Source organism: Notolabrus celidotus, chromosome 10, assembly GCF_009762535.1.
Source record: "Notolabrus celidotus isolate fNotCel1 chromosome 10, fNotCel1.pri, whole genome shotgun sequence".
Lineage (NCBI taxonomy): Eukaryota > Metazoa > Chordata > Actinopteri > Labriformes > Labridae > Notolabrus > Notolabrus celidotus.
This window is the reverse complement of record NC_048281.1, coordinates 18,112,479-18,131,595: the sequence shown is the minus strand read 5'-3', so window position 1 is coordinate 18,131,595 and position 19,117 is coordinate 18,112,479. Positions and strand designations below refer to the sequence as shown.

Genomic DNA, 19,117 nt, shown 5'->3' with positions numbered 1-19,117 from the left:
CCAGTTTATTTTTTAAATGTTTTGTGTTTTTATTTTTTGATATAATAATCAAGTTTGCAAGTTTGAATAGATGAATAGATGTTGCCTTAAAATGCTATAAATTGCTCTGATATCTAAATTCTAAAAAAAACTCAATAATATCTGTTATATTGAGTTTACATGTGTTAAGGGTGATTATTGTAAGACTGGGGGTTAGATTGAGGCTTAATGGCTTATGCGTTAGCAAACATTATCCTTCTGAAGGCGCGTTTAGATTAGATGCAAAGATGAAAATTAGTTCAACATTACCATTGGTTACACCCAGATGCAGATTTTTGCTGGATAATGCAAATTAAAGCTTCCGTGACTCTTTTCTATTTGTGTTATATATTGAATATATAGCCTACTGTATATATTTAGTATAAATAATTTGTAAGATGTCTGCCATGGTTCCACATGAGGTTGTTAAGAGCCATTTCACTCAACATGCAGGTCAGAACATAAAATGAATAGCTAAAAGATGCTATACATGCTAACATGGAGAAATTTACATGAGCTTTTCTCTGCTTGTTCTTGCAGGGTTTTTTTTTTAAACTATTGCTGTCGAAATGTGTGAATTAGACTGTGGCAAAGGAAGCCTTTTGACAACAAAATGCTAAAAAGTTTGTCCTTTCACAAGCTAGTTCATTTGAATAACCAGTATTAAACAAATACGTCACCTGTGGTAGTGTATACTTGTGGGAGTGAAAGAGCTATCAGGAGGGATCAAAGCATATTGAATGAATACACTAGTTAGCATTTACTGGTGTTGATACAAGAAACCTGCTCATGTCCTGAGACACAAATGGCAGGAAGGAAGGAAGTCAAAGTGATAATCACTTTAATCTTCTACCGACAATACAAGTGACAGTACATATAGTCTGCTGCCAGAGCTGGCCCTAACCGACTTGTTGCCCTTGGCAAGATTTTAACTGGTGCCCCTTGTATTGTAACCAACTCCACCAATCACATCACATATACACTGAAAGACAACTGACATCCAGCTTTATGTTTTACAGGTTTTAAAATAAGAATGACCTCTAAAAGAACATTAATAAAATGGTAATAACACTGATATTTAGCAGGAAAATAATAATACAATTTCAAAATGCAAACTTTAATAGTAGTAGAATGTATTCAGTCATTATTTAACACAATACTTTTCACAGTGCAGACACTTTCAACAAAGCAAACGTAATGTATTAAGTGATGACTGAAAAGGCAGAAGCAAAATGCTTATTTCAGCTAAGCCTACATTTTCGATCTAATTAAGCTTCCAAAGTTTAAGGAAAACACCCCCCCCCCCCCCAAAAAAAACCCCAAGTAAATCATGAACACTTAAAGACTTCAAAAACTGCTGTGCATACGATTATTATTAAAACCAAAAGTGAATCACAAGCTTTTAAATGTTTACTGGCATCAGTCCGCAATTTAATCCAAAATTAAATTAGATGAAACAATATTGTTTTTCCTATTATCTTGAGATTTTCTTCCTCACTCATTTAGTGGTACTCATTCATGGATGGCCCCTGAACTATGTGCGTTTTGACCGGAGGAACCAGGGTCTAAATTTAGTTAAGGGGTAGATAATCTCCCCCCTGAACTAAAGCCCCTGCTTGGGGGGTAGTACTTTTCAAAGGTCCTGGGACTTTCGGTTGAACGTAACCGTGTTTGTGGAGTTTACACAGTTGTTGAAACACAGAGGGAGTTCCAGGGAATCGCATGCTAGTTTAGTTTTTTATTAAGATTTCAAAATATTATTTAATATCATTTTTTATCTCCATACGTCTACCCGGGACTTCAGCTCGTGGTCGAAACGCAGACAACAATGGGGGCAGAGGAACCTTTTAGTTCCGGGGAAAGTAGTTCTGGGGGCCAAAAGACCCCGGAACTCTTGGTCGAAATGCACCTCCATACTGTCTATGCCACGGGCCGGCCCTGGCTACAGCATTGGAGCACATCTTGTATTGTTTTTATGACTCAAGTTTATTGGATTTTGAATTTTGAACAACACATATCAACAACATACAGGACAAGATAGTGCCAAGCCGAAGAGTGGAAAAAAAAAAAAAAAATCACGATAAAATGTGTGACTTTGACTGGCATGAAAAATAATTTAAAAAAACCAGACAAATAGACAAAACAACAAACAGAGAAGAAAAATACTGTATCAGACAATAAAGAAAAAATAACAATAATAAAATAATGCACAAATAATGAGAATGACAAAATACCAGTATTAACAAGACATTTTGGACAAGTTAACAAGATGTTCAATGTACCACTGTCACATGCCCTCTACCCATACTTCACAAATAGATATTTAATCAATGTTCGTCCAACAGTGTCCACACTGCTTCCTTTCGCACATCTTGTATTGTAAAAATATCCTCCATTATCTTTATTTATGTCTTGAATAATGTTCTAAGTAAAGAACATGTGTGTTTGTGTTGCTTAAAAGTGGGAAAATGCACAAGTCCTATTAAATCATCAGCCTCTTTGTAGCATGGACACAAAGAGGGCGTATGCCGAGGGGCGGGGTGTGACCCTGCAGGCTCCGCCCTCCCTGCATAATGTGCCGGGTTCATTGAAATGACTAGACAGCAGAAAGACGGCGCAGCAGCACTCAGGCTTCACGGGACACCCAACAGACGTTTAAGAAAAATAACTGCTCCAAAGTGTAGAAAAATAAGTCCGAAAAAATGCCTCTTATCTGACTCTGCTGGAGAAACGGGGCCAAAAGAAAAAATTAAATCTTAACGAAGCGGATGGAAATCTTTTGGGAATATAGCTTCCTCTCCTCCTCTGCTGTGGTACCCTGAACTCAGACTACAAAGGGACGTGAGGTCGACCACTGGTTAACATGGATATATTTTTTACAGAGGTGAGTTAAACTTCTTTCTCAACACAGAGCCTTGTTTTCTGTAGTTTTAACTCCACTTTTAACACCCGAACCTTCACATGCGCGATCCGGTTTTGTTATGCTGTGTTTGCTTTTGTGTGCGCGTCCTCTGACCCGGCTGCCTTCAGAAGGTCCTTTAAGTGTGAGTTAACTTATCATTTAGAAACACCACTTTTCCACATTCATCACGCTGATTTCGTGCTTTTTATAGAGCTTTCTCGTCTACTGATATACACCCTTACTGTATCCCAGACAGGCGGTTGCAGGGCTGCTCTACAGGATGCAGCTGTATACTGGGGGACGCTTTACAGGCTATCCCAACAAGCCTCATGCATATTGCAGACACTAATGGTGTGTATGAGTTGAAGAAAACTCCCCCTCAGTTCTGCCAGATAATCTCATTACTGACAAAGACAACAGAATTCACGTGACAGCCTTTCTGCCTCTCTCTGTACCCTAGATTGGTTATTTCTCCCCCTCTTTGTAGTGTCACTTTTAACCACAGTTAACCAAAACTGCCTATTAAAAATCAGTGCCCTTGCAGATTGGATTTGTCATCTGCAAATCAGCCCAGACAGCAGCGCACACACACTCACAGAGGGTTTGTAGAGACTGACTATAGGTCTGGTTTGTCATCCTCATCTGACTCAGAGGAGGGCACACGCACACAGTCTCAGGAGAGGCTGTTGTGTGTGGGTGGTGACAGTCTCATTCTTTCATAGCCCCTCCTTTCACCTCATGTACCTATAATGAAAACATCAACAGAAGGCTATGGGACCCTCTGCAGTGAACTGACTCACATGACTCAAGTTCCAATTCAGAGACAGATTAAAACGAGTATCTGGGGTGGGGAAGTAAGTATAGTTTTCAATATAGTGTTGCATAAACCCAACCCTGCAGCAGACAGATTGAGGTGATCTGTATTTTAAGTCTTAATCTGATTTTATTAGAGTGATATGCTGTCCAGAGGAAGGTTATTATTTCAGCTCAGCAGAAATCTTTGTTTAATCTGGTTATGTGTCCTTTTGTCCTATGTGGGATTTTCCCAAAGATTTAGAAGAATTCATCCAGGCTGTGTCTGTTTTCCTTTTTCAAAATGCGGTTTTGTCGTACTTTGGTCATGCAATATGAAAGTACAGTACCTTGTCTTGGTCTTTCTGATTTATTATGCATGACCAATGTTACTGTGCTGCTGTCAGAGTTTTGATATAACTCTTGTCTGTTGATATATTAAATTTATATGGCATATTTTGTCTCTAATGCTAACTAATAAAAACAAAGTGTTACAATACATTTTTGTAGTGCAGCGTACTACTCTAAACCAAATCTAACCCTGTTAATGCTTAGAGTTGTGTTTTTTTCTTAAGATGTGTCTAAAATGTATTACCTGCCATTGCAATTCATGACACAATATATTGAAGATTTTGCACTCTTGGATGACTTAGAAGCCAAAGCAGCCCATCATATTTGTGTCAGTGTTTTGGATATTGTTCATTCAGCCTTTAGATAAACAAATGAACGATGCCATGGTGTTTTTAAATGGCTTCTGGGTCGTGGAATCAAGCCAGCATCCTCAACTCCTCATGCAACCAGTGTGGATTTAATTAAGCAGGTTTTCTGGAAGTGAAGTAAGAGGAGGATTAAACTCAACTCAGTAAAAACAAGTGCAGTGGGATAAATCTAAGGTCTGATTTACTACATCCAACAATCACTCTGATTTACGGCAGCTGACATGCTGTGGATATCAACACATGGACAATATTGATGAGTTTTTTAAGTTGTAGCATGCAGCTACTTTAGCAAAGCTTAAATCTGTCTCTTGATCTTCAGAAAGTCATGTTCATTTTGGTTTAGATAAAAAAGAGTGTTACAAATATGTCTCTGTCAGTCTGTTTAATCTAGATTTCCTGCTCAAGGTGATGAAGATGATGATGATCACAGATACAGATAGCAGCAGGTTCATGGGTGTGCGCTCAGAGGTTTATCCTGAATCCCGTCCTATCCATCACTGTGGCCTTTCCCTCTCAGGAGCTGACACAACACTATAAAACCTTCACCTCCATTGCTTTGACTCCACACCCAATCTGTCCTCTGAAGGGATATGACCCACAAACACACACCCAGTACCAAAAATCAGAGCAGGGCAGAAGACTTCAGCTAGGCTTCTATATTTGGCCATCTTAAATATAATCCCCACATTCAGTCCTGTGACACTTTTGTATGTGTGTTTAAAGACACACTTATCTTCTTTCCTCCCATTCATCCATTCAGAGGTGATAGAATTGTTACATTTCAAACAATCACCCTCTCACAGACATCAAACAGAACTCCTTTGATATTTAACGTCTTTGTGAAACATCCTGTTGACAAAGTTGAATCCCAGCTATGTGCGTTTCTAAACTTGGTAATCAGTTCCTTTATAGCAGCAGCTGCTGCACACTGTAAAGCCACAAGAGGATCTTTCCACAACCGTTAACTCCTTCCTTGCATTACACACCAAATTCCTCTCTCTCAAAGATCCTCTGACACAGGGAATCCCGGATTCCCGACCCCGACCCCTGAAATTCCCGGTCATGGCCGCCTGCCATCCATGCATTGTAGAGCTGTGGTGACAAGGCTTTAGGTTTCACACCATCACCTCCACCTCACACACCCACACGCATACATTCTACCCATCCTGAAACATCCCTCGCAGCTCTATGTGCTGTTTGTGTCTGGGTCTTTGAAGCTGGAGCCGTGGATTGGCATGCCTGGTGAGCATTCTGCGTTAAGATGGGGTAATGTGAGAAACCCAGACTATTTTTCTACCAGGGGTCTTTTCTACCCAGTTGTCACTTCCTCCAGCTGCCACTTAAGAGAGCTGTGAAACCCGGATCATCGCTCTTGACTTCCAGCCTTGCAGACGTGCTGATGGAGTACGGAAGGAGTGCAGGATGTAAATTTAGGTTGCAAGGATGGAAGAAATAAGAGTCCAAAAATGGCAAATGGTTTCTGCATTCTTTCGGTATGGTCAAGCATTACACTAGAAGTGGCTATACAGTGGATTATCACATTTAATGAGTGGACTTTGGATTGTTGCTGTAAAAGTGTTGAAGTTGTGGTGGATTAAGAGTGCTGGTTGTTTATGAACAAACACAAGGAGGTATTATTAAGGCAGTGTTTTATGTGTGCGTCAGCAGCAATCTTGCAGCTTTGGTACAGTCTGGAGGTGGTTTAATCAGTCACGAGAGCGCTGGGACTAATTACCAACAGGCATTGTCCGACTGCAACCCAAATAACATGGATAATCCTTTCTTATAATGGCTCAGATGCCTGGTGTGAAGGGAGGTGATTTAGTTTTATTTTTTTTAAACTACATTTTTAAACAACAAATTATCTCCCTATTTCAAGTCTCTTCTGACACTTCATTTAACCGTGTGATAGTGGCGTGGATCTAGCTTTTTCTTCCCTCCAGCTAGTGTTTGCATTTCTTGTGCCTCTATCAGTAACCTGACCCCTCTCTATCAGCAAGCTGACTGCCGCATGGGGAGCTGAATGCTGTGATAACCTCCTGCTGACACCTCGCTGTTGACTCTAGTTTTAACATGCTACATTAGCAAGCTCCTCAGACAACGCTGTGCTTGTGGTGCTAAGGGGAAAATAACATTTTCATACTTGCAGATTCTCTGTTAATTAGTTTATGATGATGGATAAACTGTTTTTGTTTGAAGCGACAAGGTGCGTTTATACCCAGTCTTTGGTGGCTTTTACTGTCTGTCCACCAAAACCCAGAAACCTTTTAACAATAAAGTTTAGCCAAGCAGCAACCTCCGGTCTCAAACTATGAAGCCCAGGCGGAAGTGTTATAAACTGCAATTCATCGAGAATATGCTTGAGGCTGGCTGCAGAAACACCAGATACCACATACACACCAATTCAAAAGATATTAAGATTACAAGCTTTTTCCCAAATAAGGACATGTCTGACTTGACTCCCGGTCGGGAACACATAGCTGTTGGCTAGGAGGCTCAAACCCCGCCTCTTTACGTCACACTATGCCTGATTGAGTTCCTCATTTTCAATATGGCTGCCGCCGCCAATTGGTTTCAAAACAGCACTCAGGAACAGATGGGTGATGTCATGGATACTACGTCCATTATTTATACAGTCTATGTTATTACTAATTTCAAATGTATCTTAAATACAGCAACATAGCCATGTAGCATGTTGTATCATCTTACAGTACGCTTAACTTAGCATAAACAGAGGGCATGTGTACAGCTCGCTGTCCTTATGTATATGTAATAATACTTAAAGTTGATGTTTAACAGGCTGTCATGTGCTGACGCCTTTTTTGTCAGGCACAGAAACTCAGTTTTGTACAAATTAAACAAATTGGGAAAACATGAAAGTTGTTGCGCTTTAGAAGTGCTAGAAGGTGGAATTTTTCATCTGAAAACAGAACTGGCTAGCTGTTTTATGAGGTAAGCTAACATCTGCTAGCATCAGCTTTATACTAATCACAAAGGAATGACAGTGATGTCAACTTTTCTTTTGAACTTTGAGCCAGAGAAGAAACGTTTCAAAATCTCCAGCTATTCCTTTGTAAGTGACCACTTAAAGCCCGTTTGCACACCCTGAAGTCTTTAATAACGTTCAACAAAAAAATAGAATAAAAAAACGTACTGAGACACAGCTCTAAAAACCCACACTGACAGTGTTGAATCTGTCCTCTAACACCCATCCTTCCTGTCCTCCCTGTGTGCTAATCTACCAGGGCAGTCATGGGTGTGTCATTACTGAAATATAAATCACCTCAGGGCTCTGGGTGAATCACATTTTTTGTTATCACAACAAATCACATGGTAAACCATTGTCTGAAATCTGTAAAACCAAAAATGAAATGAAGAAATGGTTGTACAGTCATGCTGAGTCATGTCTGGAATTGTAAAAACAGTAGCTTTAATCTAATGTACTTGTCTTGTTTGGTCTAACAACAATGATAAATTTGCTCAAGGGAAACATGAAAAACAGATCAATCCAGCACATCTGAAACACTTAGAACAATTTTAAAAGAGATAGATCTGAATATCACTATCATTATTTTGTCTGTATGGTAAAAAGCCTGGGTGTTAGCTTAACTTAGCTTAGCGCACAGACTGGAAACAAGGGGATTCAGCTAGCTGCACTCTTCCTGAAGGAAACACAATAACTTACCGCCAAGGTTCACTAACTGATAAGTTTGATGTCCACTGATGAATAGGGACCAAACGTGAACTGATTAAAAAAAAACTTTTTACTGACTACATCTGCTAGCATAATTCTTGCTTAACTAAGCTAATTGGATTGTGGCCGTAGCCTCATATTTAGCTTACAGAAAAAAAATGGTAAGGATACTCTCATTTATCACTTTATACTGACAATGACCACCACTGTGCCTTCTGTGTTTTAATAACTATTTATTTATTTATTTAAATTCAATAGTTTAGCTGTTTTATTTATTCAATATATATATAGAGAGAGAAAGAGCATCATTTGCACCCTGCAATACCTCACTTACTGTTTTATCTATTTATCTATTCACTCCATTATCCATAATTAGTCTAGTTTAGTTTAACTCATATAGTCAGCCCTTTCTAGTCTGTCCTTATGTTGTTGATTTGTCTTGTTTTTATATTCTGTCTGTGTTGTCAGTGTATCGTTTGTCTATCGTTTATTTGCACTTGCACTGCTTTGCACATGCCATGTGAGAAATGAAATTTCGTTCAGCTGTATACAAGCTATCCAGATGAATGACAATAAAGTGTTGAGTTGATTTGATTTAACTCTTGACAAGAAAGGCAAAAAACTATCAGTGTTGAGTTTAAAGTGCCAACAAAGCTGTTCTCTCTCTTCGTCATGTCTCAAAAAGATTTTTGTGTTTTCTCTGGTTCGTCTTCAGCAGGTAAATTCTTACTTTTAACTAGGGCGATTCTTCCATTTCATATTTATTTTTAACAAATCTTTTATCAATATTTGATAGGAATGTCCTAAAGTGAATAATATCCAGGTTGTTTGAATGGAAATCTAACAGAAATTCAACAAACTAACTTGTCAAAAAGGAAAGACAACACTAGAAAATGTCAAAATTGAGCACACATACACGTCACTAACTTGGTTCACAGAGTACAGCTAATGTCAGCAGAGCCAGCACCAGTCCGTGGCCCCCTTTACAGGTTAACATCCTCATGTCTGTGCTGGTAATGTGTTCGTCTGGTCGAGTGGTTATATGTTCAACCAGACATAGCCACATACAAATTGACATCACTATCTGATCATGTGTAAATACATCTCTGTTCTCCATCATTAAAGCAGTATTTTGTCACTACTTATTGCTGACATGATAAATATCTTTGGCCTTGACTGGCTGCCCTACCTGACAGACACTGTGATCTGGTAATGAGAGTACTTTAAATCCTTTCAGTTCGGAGGTCATGTCTGGCAATTTAATAACCTCCAACCTGTGATTACAGCTCCCAGCCCAGATGTTGACTTTCCTTTTTTTTAGCCCCCCTATGATTACTACACATAATGTCAGCCTTGAAGTTGGTTCGTCTACGCTTGCTGATATGTCACGTTTGCCTATGTAGGTTATTTAGGTGAAACACGTCACAGCTAACAAATGAGGGAAAACTTTAAATTTGTTGGCTCTGTTGTGAGGTGGCGGCTACAGCTGTAATTTTGTCGCTAATTGCAGTATGAACACCCCGCCGGGCCTAAGTACGCATCCCACACTGCATGATACTCAACTGCCATGGCCTGAAGACTCTAACAGGCACCTCTGTGTTTAACAGAAGCAAACAACACAGCATGGCACAATCCACAGTCATGACCCGTTAGCTTTCCCATCCATTTCTGCTGTTTATTAGGAATGAGGGTGTGTGGTTTGACCTGGGGCTGTTTGTAAGAGCACGTATGAGATACTTAGACTCACATAAGGAGGAGTGTTCCATGTTTTCAATGTTTCACACTTGAACACAACAATCGTCGGACAAAATACTCTCAATGTTAGACAGCACTAGAAATATAGCTGCAGTTTGACTTGTTTGCTTGTGCAATTGTTGATGCGATGGTGAGTTTTCCTGCTGTGAGTAGTTAAGTTGGGTTTTTTTATTATCATTTTTGATTAATGTAGACTCATGTTTAAGAGTATTGTAATTCTTTTTTGGCCTAATAAAGGTACAAAATAAAGCCATAATAATACACAATAAATATCAATATGGGACAATGGGAGGTAAAAGTGAAGGCCAATGGCAATGTAACAAGAGCTGGATCATATAGCGATGGCGAAACTGAACCACAACCCCACTCTCCATGCCCCAGGTGTCTCCCACAATCCCACCGACACACTCTGGTTCTGATGGAGCAGCATTCCTGAAATATTTACTTGCCGTGTGACCCCATAACAGTCTGCAGGCAAGTACAGAGAAGGCTTGATATGTAGATGACAGACAGGAGGAAGGAGGAGCATGCCAGGTGGCTCTGCAGATATTCAAAGTCAACCGGCTTAAAGGCGAAAATCCAATCAAATATACAGTAATCAGATCATTCTCTGCCTCTTCGTCTCATCCTAGGACCTATTTTGTTGTTTTAAAAAAAACAGAGTCATAACCCCGAGCTCAGGGTCGTATTAAGACTTTAATCACTCAGTAGAGTTGTCGTGGAGGAGGAGTATGTTCAGTCAGGATAAGGCTGTAGATCAGGACACTGTGCAAGGCGTCTATTGCTGAGTGTCATGTGTTCTTCTTTCTTTTGTGCTCCTGAAGACATAATTTGTTATGCAAATTCTCTTCAATACCCTCATTAGCCACATGGCAGATTAGCTACAGTAGATGGTGGCAGGGGTGGTGCCCTTCAACCCCCACCTGCAGAAACACAGACAGACAAAAGACACACTTGTACAGACAAAAACATGCGTTTGCTTTCATTCAGACATATTTGCTTCACTTGCTGAAAGAGTGCTGTTAATTTTAATGGATCATCTATTAAGAAAATGATGACAGCAGATTCCTGCTGTGTTGCCTGTGTTTAATATCTATTAACCTAGGGACACAGTTGTATTTATAACTCCCATATCAGACCTCCTGCTTTAACAAAAACAGTCCTTGAATATGAAAATGAATCTGCTTAGTGTTAACTGATGAGGCCGCTGCCTTCAGGCTGTCCCGCTCTAAGTCTGTTTATAGCTTCCTCCGCAGGGGGTTTATGCAGGGCCTCTGAGTCAAGAACAATTGATGAACCTCCACCCTTTTCCCCCATTTTTCTTCTCAATCCCCCCTCTTCAACATACAGGGGGAAGCCCTCTTCCCCTGAGGGACTCCTCCTTCTCCATTAGCTAATTTCGGATCAGCTGCTGCCTCCATCATTAATTCATACGTCTTCCAGGACAGATGCTGAAGGTTGCCTTTAATCATGTGATTTCTTCCCTTCGGTAACAAACCCTGCCCTTCCCCACCCTCACCCCATGCTGTGTTTGTGCACCAGCAGCAGGCTGGCAGATGTTAATCTGGCAACAATAACACAAAGAAAATGGCCCACGTAGAAGTGCAATTTTCTTCTTCTTTCAATCTTTAAAATGCTCTGTGTTTATCTTCTTGATGACAGAAGGGTAAGGGTTAGGGTTAGAGTTAGGGCTAGGGACAGAAGACAACATATCGACTGATTATCCTTAGTATGACTGATACTAAGGAAAACTCCTTCAAAATGTATCTTTGAATAAGTCCAAATCCTTTTGAGTAGCTAAGTGGGTCTAAAAGTTTTATTGGCCCGGTTAAGCATTTCAGGAGCATGATGGCAGCAGGAGGAACAAGCCCATGTACACATTAACCTACTTTTTGTCAAACAATGTTAAACACACTGACAAAGGCCAAACTGATTCATTATTTTGGCTTAATAAGACCACAACTTGCTTTTTGTTATAGAGATGGCCCATCACTTTCATTGTGTGTCAGATAAGGGATTGCTGTTTGAAGGACGACAGACTTTGCATCACTGTAAAGCCTGTGACTAGAGACCCAGAAGGACCTTTGCCCAGATTTTCCTCCCAGCTGCACTCAGCCCATTTGTTTAATCTCACTAGCTACTTGGCCGATCCCCCCTTCATTCTACTTACTCAGCATTTGGGAGATTTGTTTACAATCCCTGAATTTGGCAATAGTCCATTTTGGTGGACAAAGCCCTAAACTTCAGCATTTCTACCTGTTGTTTTAACATTTCCTGGCTACATACATCAGGCAACTTTTTTGTGCTTCACATATATCCATTATAACCAAATTAAAACACAACTTTTGCCACAACTTTTTGACCAGGAAAGAGGTATTCCCTGGTCAACTGATCACAGTTTTTTTTGTTTTCTGGAAGTTTGTTGGTTTCCACCTATTGTCCAATAATCGAAAGGCCATTTAGGTTACAAACACTTGGAACATGCAAGTATCAATATGCTATTTAAACTCACAAAACGCAGGCTATCCAGCAAGCCGATGTTCTGGATTGCACATCTGTCTGGACACCATAATTGTGTCTGGACACCATAATTGGGGTCACAAAGGGTTAGTGACTCGGCCGTATGCCTCTCTATTGTCATGATAATGCTGTTAAATCTTGGAATTTGAGGTTTGAATGGATTCCTGGACCATGGTCCTCCTTTTAAAAACGAAACTTACTTTTGAGCATCTTCTACTAAATAAGGAGCCATTGATAATTTGGAGTTTATCGTAGGACATATAATTAGGGCAAACATCAGTGAACAAACAAAGGAAGGGAAATCTGAGAGGGACAAGTGAAAGTATCAACAGCTCGAGTTTCTTTTGGACGAATTTGTTCCTGGTAGATACGTTCCCGGTGTTACATTTATCCTCTACGTCTGAGCCAATAAATGAGACGCTTGTCAGGCCTCCAGCTTGATCTTCTCATGTCTCAGCCAGGCATCATCTCTGGCCAGCAGTCAGTCGTACCTGCAGCACTCACACTGCTGTTCACTGGGAAGAATTTCACTCAACGCACCATGAAGCAAAACTATGATCAAAGAAATTGGTGTATCATAACTAATTGTTCAACCATGTCCAAGTCAGGATGAGTTAATTAGCTTTCTTTTATCCTTGGCTGATTCGATCACCTGATACCACTTGTGATCATACTACGCCAGACAGCAGAGAAAGAGCCGTGGCACCTTGTACCATGTACTCCCTTTAAATATTTAAACTTGTTCGTTGGCAAATCTCTGAGCTGGATGTCACTGCATGAGCTGCAGAAACCCAAGCCTCTGACTCAACCATCACATCATTCACCCCGAGAGGTTTCTCTGTCAGAAAGCATGATGGGGTGTCGGCGTGCGGCCTGTTATGGTGGATTGGATTACTTTTGTCGGCTGATTCTGGCCTCAAAAGTGTATAAGTGTTCAATGACATACAGCATGAGGCAGTGGTAAACAAAACTTTAGGGTTCATAGGGTTCATAACACCAGGCCCCTTGCAAGTATTAGAAAGTAGTTTCAATCCAACACTTAAATATTGAAATTTAACTTGATTACATGTCGTGTTTAATTGGACATGGTTTTAACTGGTTACCGTTAATGAAAATAACACAAATAATTCCCAACTAATCAATGAAAAGGTCAAAGGGCAGCTATTTATCTGTTTAAACCCATCTTGGGCAAAGTATTGGCAGGTGTGCTTTTCTTATGTCAGTTCAATTATTTTAAAATATATTTCTTAAGACGCTTAAAATAAAATAAAGTCAAATAGAATTCTGTTAAAATCCGGAAGGCTCTGCGATAAAAGTATTTTTTAAGAAGGGATTTAAAAGGGCTCACTGAGATAGATCGATCCCTCTGGTAGGTACAGACCACAGCTGAACAGATTATTAGTTAAGAACGCTGCAGGAGCCCTAAAGGAGCTTAAAAACGAAACTTCTTCAAAAATGAAAACCTGCACATGAATTAGCTTGATAAGAGCTAATAGCTACGACAGAAAGCCCATTTGAGAAAAATGAAATTTGACTTGTATTCTGATTTTATAGTGACCAAGGTTCTATCTGTTAACATGGATAAGGCTGGTCTATGAACTGCAGCCAGGGGGAACTCCAAAAGTTTTGGTTTTGGTTAGGAGAGGCTGTTGTGCCATCTGTGTTTTTATAGTCTGTGGTGCTGAATACTAACTGTGGTGTGGATAGCAAAGAATTGTGTTTAGATAAGAGTTGTGAAGTATTTTCAGACAGGGGGTTTTCTGCTTCCTTATCTGATTCTGACTCAAATGAGTCAGACATTGTGTAAGGCTCAAGCGACAACCTTCTGTCTAAAAATTTGAGTCCAATGCGGTAGTGCTAAAAACTGCAGTTCATCGAGGATCCGCTTGAGGCTGGCTCCAGGAGTACCTGAAACCACATACACACCAATTCAAAAAAGGCGATCTTTACAGCAGAAATAAACATGTTTACAGCCTGGTACAAAAGACGAGTGTAGTCTGGATAGCTAATTTCTCAATCAGCACACACTGTAGGGGGGGGAATTTTTTTCGAAAGCGGCAATTTCGAAGATATTGACATTATGAGTCTTCCAATGAGAGGCACAGCTGCCTTGATTGACAGGCGGAAACGCTGTAGCTGTTGGCTAGGAGGCTCAAAGCCCGCCTCTTTACGTCACAATCTCTCGACAGCAGCAATATGGCTGCCGCCGCTGATTGGCCTCAAAACAGCGCTTCAGAAACAGATGGGTGACATCACAGATCCTACGTCCATATTTTATACAGTCTATGGTATGGCTGCATTATGCTATCTTGTGCCTTTGTTGTGTGTGCAGCTAGGTAGATGTCAGTCAAAATGAAAATGGCCAGGCTACACCCTAGTCTGAAAAAGCAAAATATACTTAATGAGACTCTCAACTTTTACAAGTATTAGTTTGGGATGTTATGCCTTTAGTTGATTGGACAGCTGAAGAGAAACAGGAAACGTGAGGAAAAGAGTATGGGGTAGAGGCCGGGAGTCAAACCTTCGACCAATGCATTGAAAACTATCGTGACTGTATATGGTGCTTGTGCCCTACCAACTGAGCTAAATCAGTTTTCCTAAGACTCTCAACTCTGTTACCATTTATGCACTCTTACTATTTCAAACCATATTTCCAGAGGGCTTTCAGAGTCTCAAAGTTAGCTTGAACTGGAAATTTTGTGGCAGCAGTTCAGCTTTACATTTTAATGGAACAATCAAAACATGTGGTTACCAGAGGCATGGGGGTGGAGCTGACCATTTAGGGAGGCCAGAGAATGGTTTCTTTGGTTTCATTAAAAATGTAACACTTTCCAGTGATTATTGTACAAGTTCAAACAAGAACACACTCTACGTATATCATGAGTTTGGTCCAAGTGGCCAGTCATTCAGCAGCAGGTGATTCAAGTCCTGAGGAGCTGACACGAGCTGATACCCGTGTCCCCTCTGCGTCCCAGCTGGCCTTTGTTTGGGATATTTCCGCCTGGTTAACTTCTGAGCTCTCTGTCAGAGGTGGTTGCTTTTGTCCTGACTCAGTGACGGAGCTCCTGAGGATGGAGGGGACAAAGGGGGAGGAGTTTTGTTGAGACCATCTGTTGCTGAGACAATTCATCTTGACTTTATACCCTCCAGCTTCAGACCCTTTAAACACACTCACACACACTCACATGCTCACGTGCTAAGACACAAAAAAACAACAGACCAACAGACCTCTACATTTCAAAGTAATGACAGGATGAACTGTTTTCACTGGACCCCCACTCCAACAGCGTATGGTCTTTTTGCTGACATTTAAGACTTAGAAGACAAAGCTTTAAATGTAAGCTTATAAGCTGTTTAAAATAAATGTTAGAAACATTTTCTTGAATATGACCAGATTAAAATGACTGGGGCGAAGGAATATCAGAAGAAACGGGGCTCTTGGTTCTTTGTATTGTTTGTGAGTGTTAGGTCTTACTTGCTGTTTCCCCTTCTCAGTTTTATTTTCCAATCTCAAGTCGAAAAGGTTAAAATTAATTAAAACTGACATGAAAATGAAATTATATGAGTTTAAAATGATAACTTAAATAAAAACAATACAAAATCAGACAGGTACGGGTGTTTCCTTTATAAGCTGACTGTTTTTTACACATTTTTTTAATCTTATACTGAGTGGCCTGCTCTCCGTGGAGTAAATGACTCTGCACAAACGCCAAGCATGAATCAGCATCTTTATTGGCTGGCTTGTTGCTGACTTTTGGTCTGCCTTATACTGTCGACTCATTCAGTCAACCATCTATTACTGTCAATTATTTGTCTACTAAATCCTTGTCAATAAAACTGTAACTGCATGGTGTGTGCGTGCTGCGGTGAGAGATTTAACGTCACGTATCTATTAAATGGTATCTGGGCCTCTTTTAAGAAAGTGCTTGATCAAGCAAATGGAAAACCTTTGAGACTCTGACTCAGCATCTGAACTGTTGAAAGCTGGTCTTTTTCATTTTGTGTCACTGAAATTGAGGAAATTCCGGGATATGGTGAAAAAACAAACAGAACTCTGAGCTGCCCTCCATGTCAGGGCTTGCCTGCTTTTTCATTGTGTGCAACGTTTTACGTAATGTACCTTTTGTTACAGCAGACATGCTGCCCGTCATCAGCTCCATGAGCTGTACCGTACCAGTCATTTTCTGCTAAATTCCAGTCCCTGTCATTTTTAGTTATATAACCTCAGCTGATCTTCTTATAAATATATAGAGTAAACACCATTAATCTCCTCAGTGGACTTCAGAGCACTCACGTGAAGCAGCTTTTCCCTGAACCGGCCGTGCATGCCCGGCTGGTACCAGGCAGAAACAGTCGCTCACTGGTGTGGAAGTCACCAATCTTCTTATATTAAAAAGGAATCTGAGTAAATATGGAACCGTGTGTTGGTGATACCTCTGTTGTTTTTGTGTTTGTGTGCCTCTTTCCAGACAATAGAAGGCAGGACATTATCAGGAGTCTACACCCTTCCTCTTTCCCTCAGTTACCCCCCCTCCTCTTAGCGTCCTCCCAAATTACTCGACCCTCTTTGCCCCACTCACCGCTGTCCCCCGTGGATTGAGAGAGCCACATTTAGCTGCCCTCCATTAGCTGACAGAGGGGAGGAAAATTCTTGATGATGGAAGTGGGTTTGCAGGCTGACTGGCTGGACCGAGTGACCCTTTGTCCAAAAAAGAAGCCTGAATCCCAAAATGAAGAAGAGAAAGGAGACCAATCATCACTCTTGTGTTAATTTAATCCACTATTGACCTTAAGCTCTATAAAAGACAGACTGCATTTAAGTGTATCAAACAAAAGCATCTTGATCTTTGCTCTGACCCTGCTGTCGAACACACTTGTGCTCCACAGATGAGAGTGTGTGTGCACACGTGGTCGCCTGTTGTTAATAGTTAATGAGGATTGATGTCTGGAAGTGGTGACCTTGTATAAGGTTTCCTGGTGGAATCCATGAATATTGATCTCTTCGGTTATATGCTCTGTTGGTTGCACAATTCACTTTTTGCGCCGCGTTTTCTCCGGCCTCCTGGACGGGGGCCCTTGTGATGATAAATTGGATTTTGCTGGTCAGAGATGAGTTTCTTACAAGAGGATGAATTTCTTGTCAGTTTCTTCTGTGCACACTGTGCTTATAATACCTCTTGCTTTGACTACAAATAATCTTCTCATTTATGTTGCCTTACTACTGTTTGAATAAGTCCATCATTATATATTTCACTTTTGAGATTGAAAAGCGGATTTGAAAAAAAAATGTAACCTCTTCCATCGCCATGTTAATTAGCGATAAGTGGAGCCTCTGAAACAGTGACGTCACAGCCTCATTCACGCATGCATATTACATTCACCGTCAAATAACCATGCATGAGAAGGAGGATTATAACAACAATGGAGGACTACCGTGCTGTGTTCGTGCTTCTGACTCTTATGAGTTTATTAACGCTTCTCCAGAAAAAGTTATATGTTATCAAGTGTGCGTTTGTCTCTACTCTATGCTCTGTCATGTGCAGATGTGTGATGTTCTTCATTGGTGTTTAATTACAAAGTAAGAACCCTAACTTCTGGCTTGGCATACATGCTCGTTTTTGCATTTTCATGTGAACACAGATTATTTTTATGAATGCAAAGAACAGACTTTTCAATTTTTATGGGGCCCATTCTTGTGTAAACAAGGCCTAAGACATAGGCCCATGTCACTTTCACAGATTCACTTATCAATGCAAATGCAGGATATTTTTCCTCCTGACTTCCTCTTGACTTTTTCTTGCCAGCTCCCTCGTAAAATGTCCAAAAGAAGTTGGGTTCCCATTCATTCACACTCAGACATGCCCATACACTAGGGATGTAAATTTCAAGTATTTTCCATGATCGATCTTTGGAAATGTTAACGATCAATTATCGATTAATCATTAAAAAAACGTGAACATTTTCCATATCAAAAACAATGCCAAATTAGATTTTTCCTCTGAATCAAATTTTCCTTCACAACACAATGTATATAACTGACAGTATTAAATAGCTACGGATCGTATTGAGGTGTTCAAAATGTTAAACACACTGAATATCAACGTGTGGAGCAGGCCCATAATCTCAGCGGACATACAGTCATAAAGTCAAGGCTCCGACTACAACATGTGGATTTACTGCAACAAGGGAACTGAACAGAGACATATTCTAGGGTCACAGTGTCCAGTTTTCTGTCTACTCATTCTTATTGAGAAAAATAAACATGTGTAAGCTGTCAGGTGTCAGTCCAGCGGCAGAGAAAAAAAACGCTCGTGGAGACCTGTCACTCAGCCGCAGCCCCCAGCTGAGCGTCTCCGCTGTGCGCAACACCTTTAGTCGGCTGATTCACATCGAACATGCTTTAAACTTAAAATGCCTCCCTAATAGCTAAACAAATATGAGATCACATGATGTTTGTTCCACATGATATGAAATCCAAAAAAATGTCTTTGAGTAAGTTCTTAACAATCGATTCATATTTTTCTTTAAAGTTATATTTTTTGGCCTTTTTGCCTTTATTTTATAGGACAGCTGAAGAGAGACAGGAAATGTGGGGAGTAGAGAGCGGGGGAAGACATGTAGGAAATGGTCGACCGGTCGGGAATCGAACCGGCGATCCCTGCGACGAGGACTATAGCCTCTGTACGTGGCGCGCTTAGACCGCTAGGCCACCAGCGC

General features: G+C 40.5%; 1 protein-coding gene across 1 annotated transcript in view; it reads left to right on the top strand.

The window, feature by feature from the left end:
* Window positions 1–2,634: 2,634 nt before the first annotated feature.
* myo10l3 (myosin X, like 3) overlaps window positions 2,635–19,117 on the top strand; it is a 68,532-nt gene continuing 52,049 nt past the window's right edge. The window contains exon 1 of the mRNA XM_034693108.1: window positions 2,635–2,902. Within this exon, the coding sequence (XP_034548999.1) occupies window positions 2,882–2,902 (21 nt within the window). The 5' untranslated portion in view covers window positions 2,635–2,881. The remainder of the gene's footprint in view (window positions 2,903–19,117) is intronic.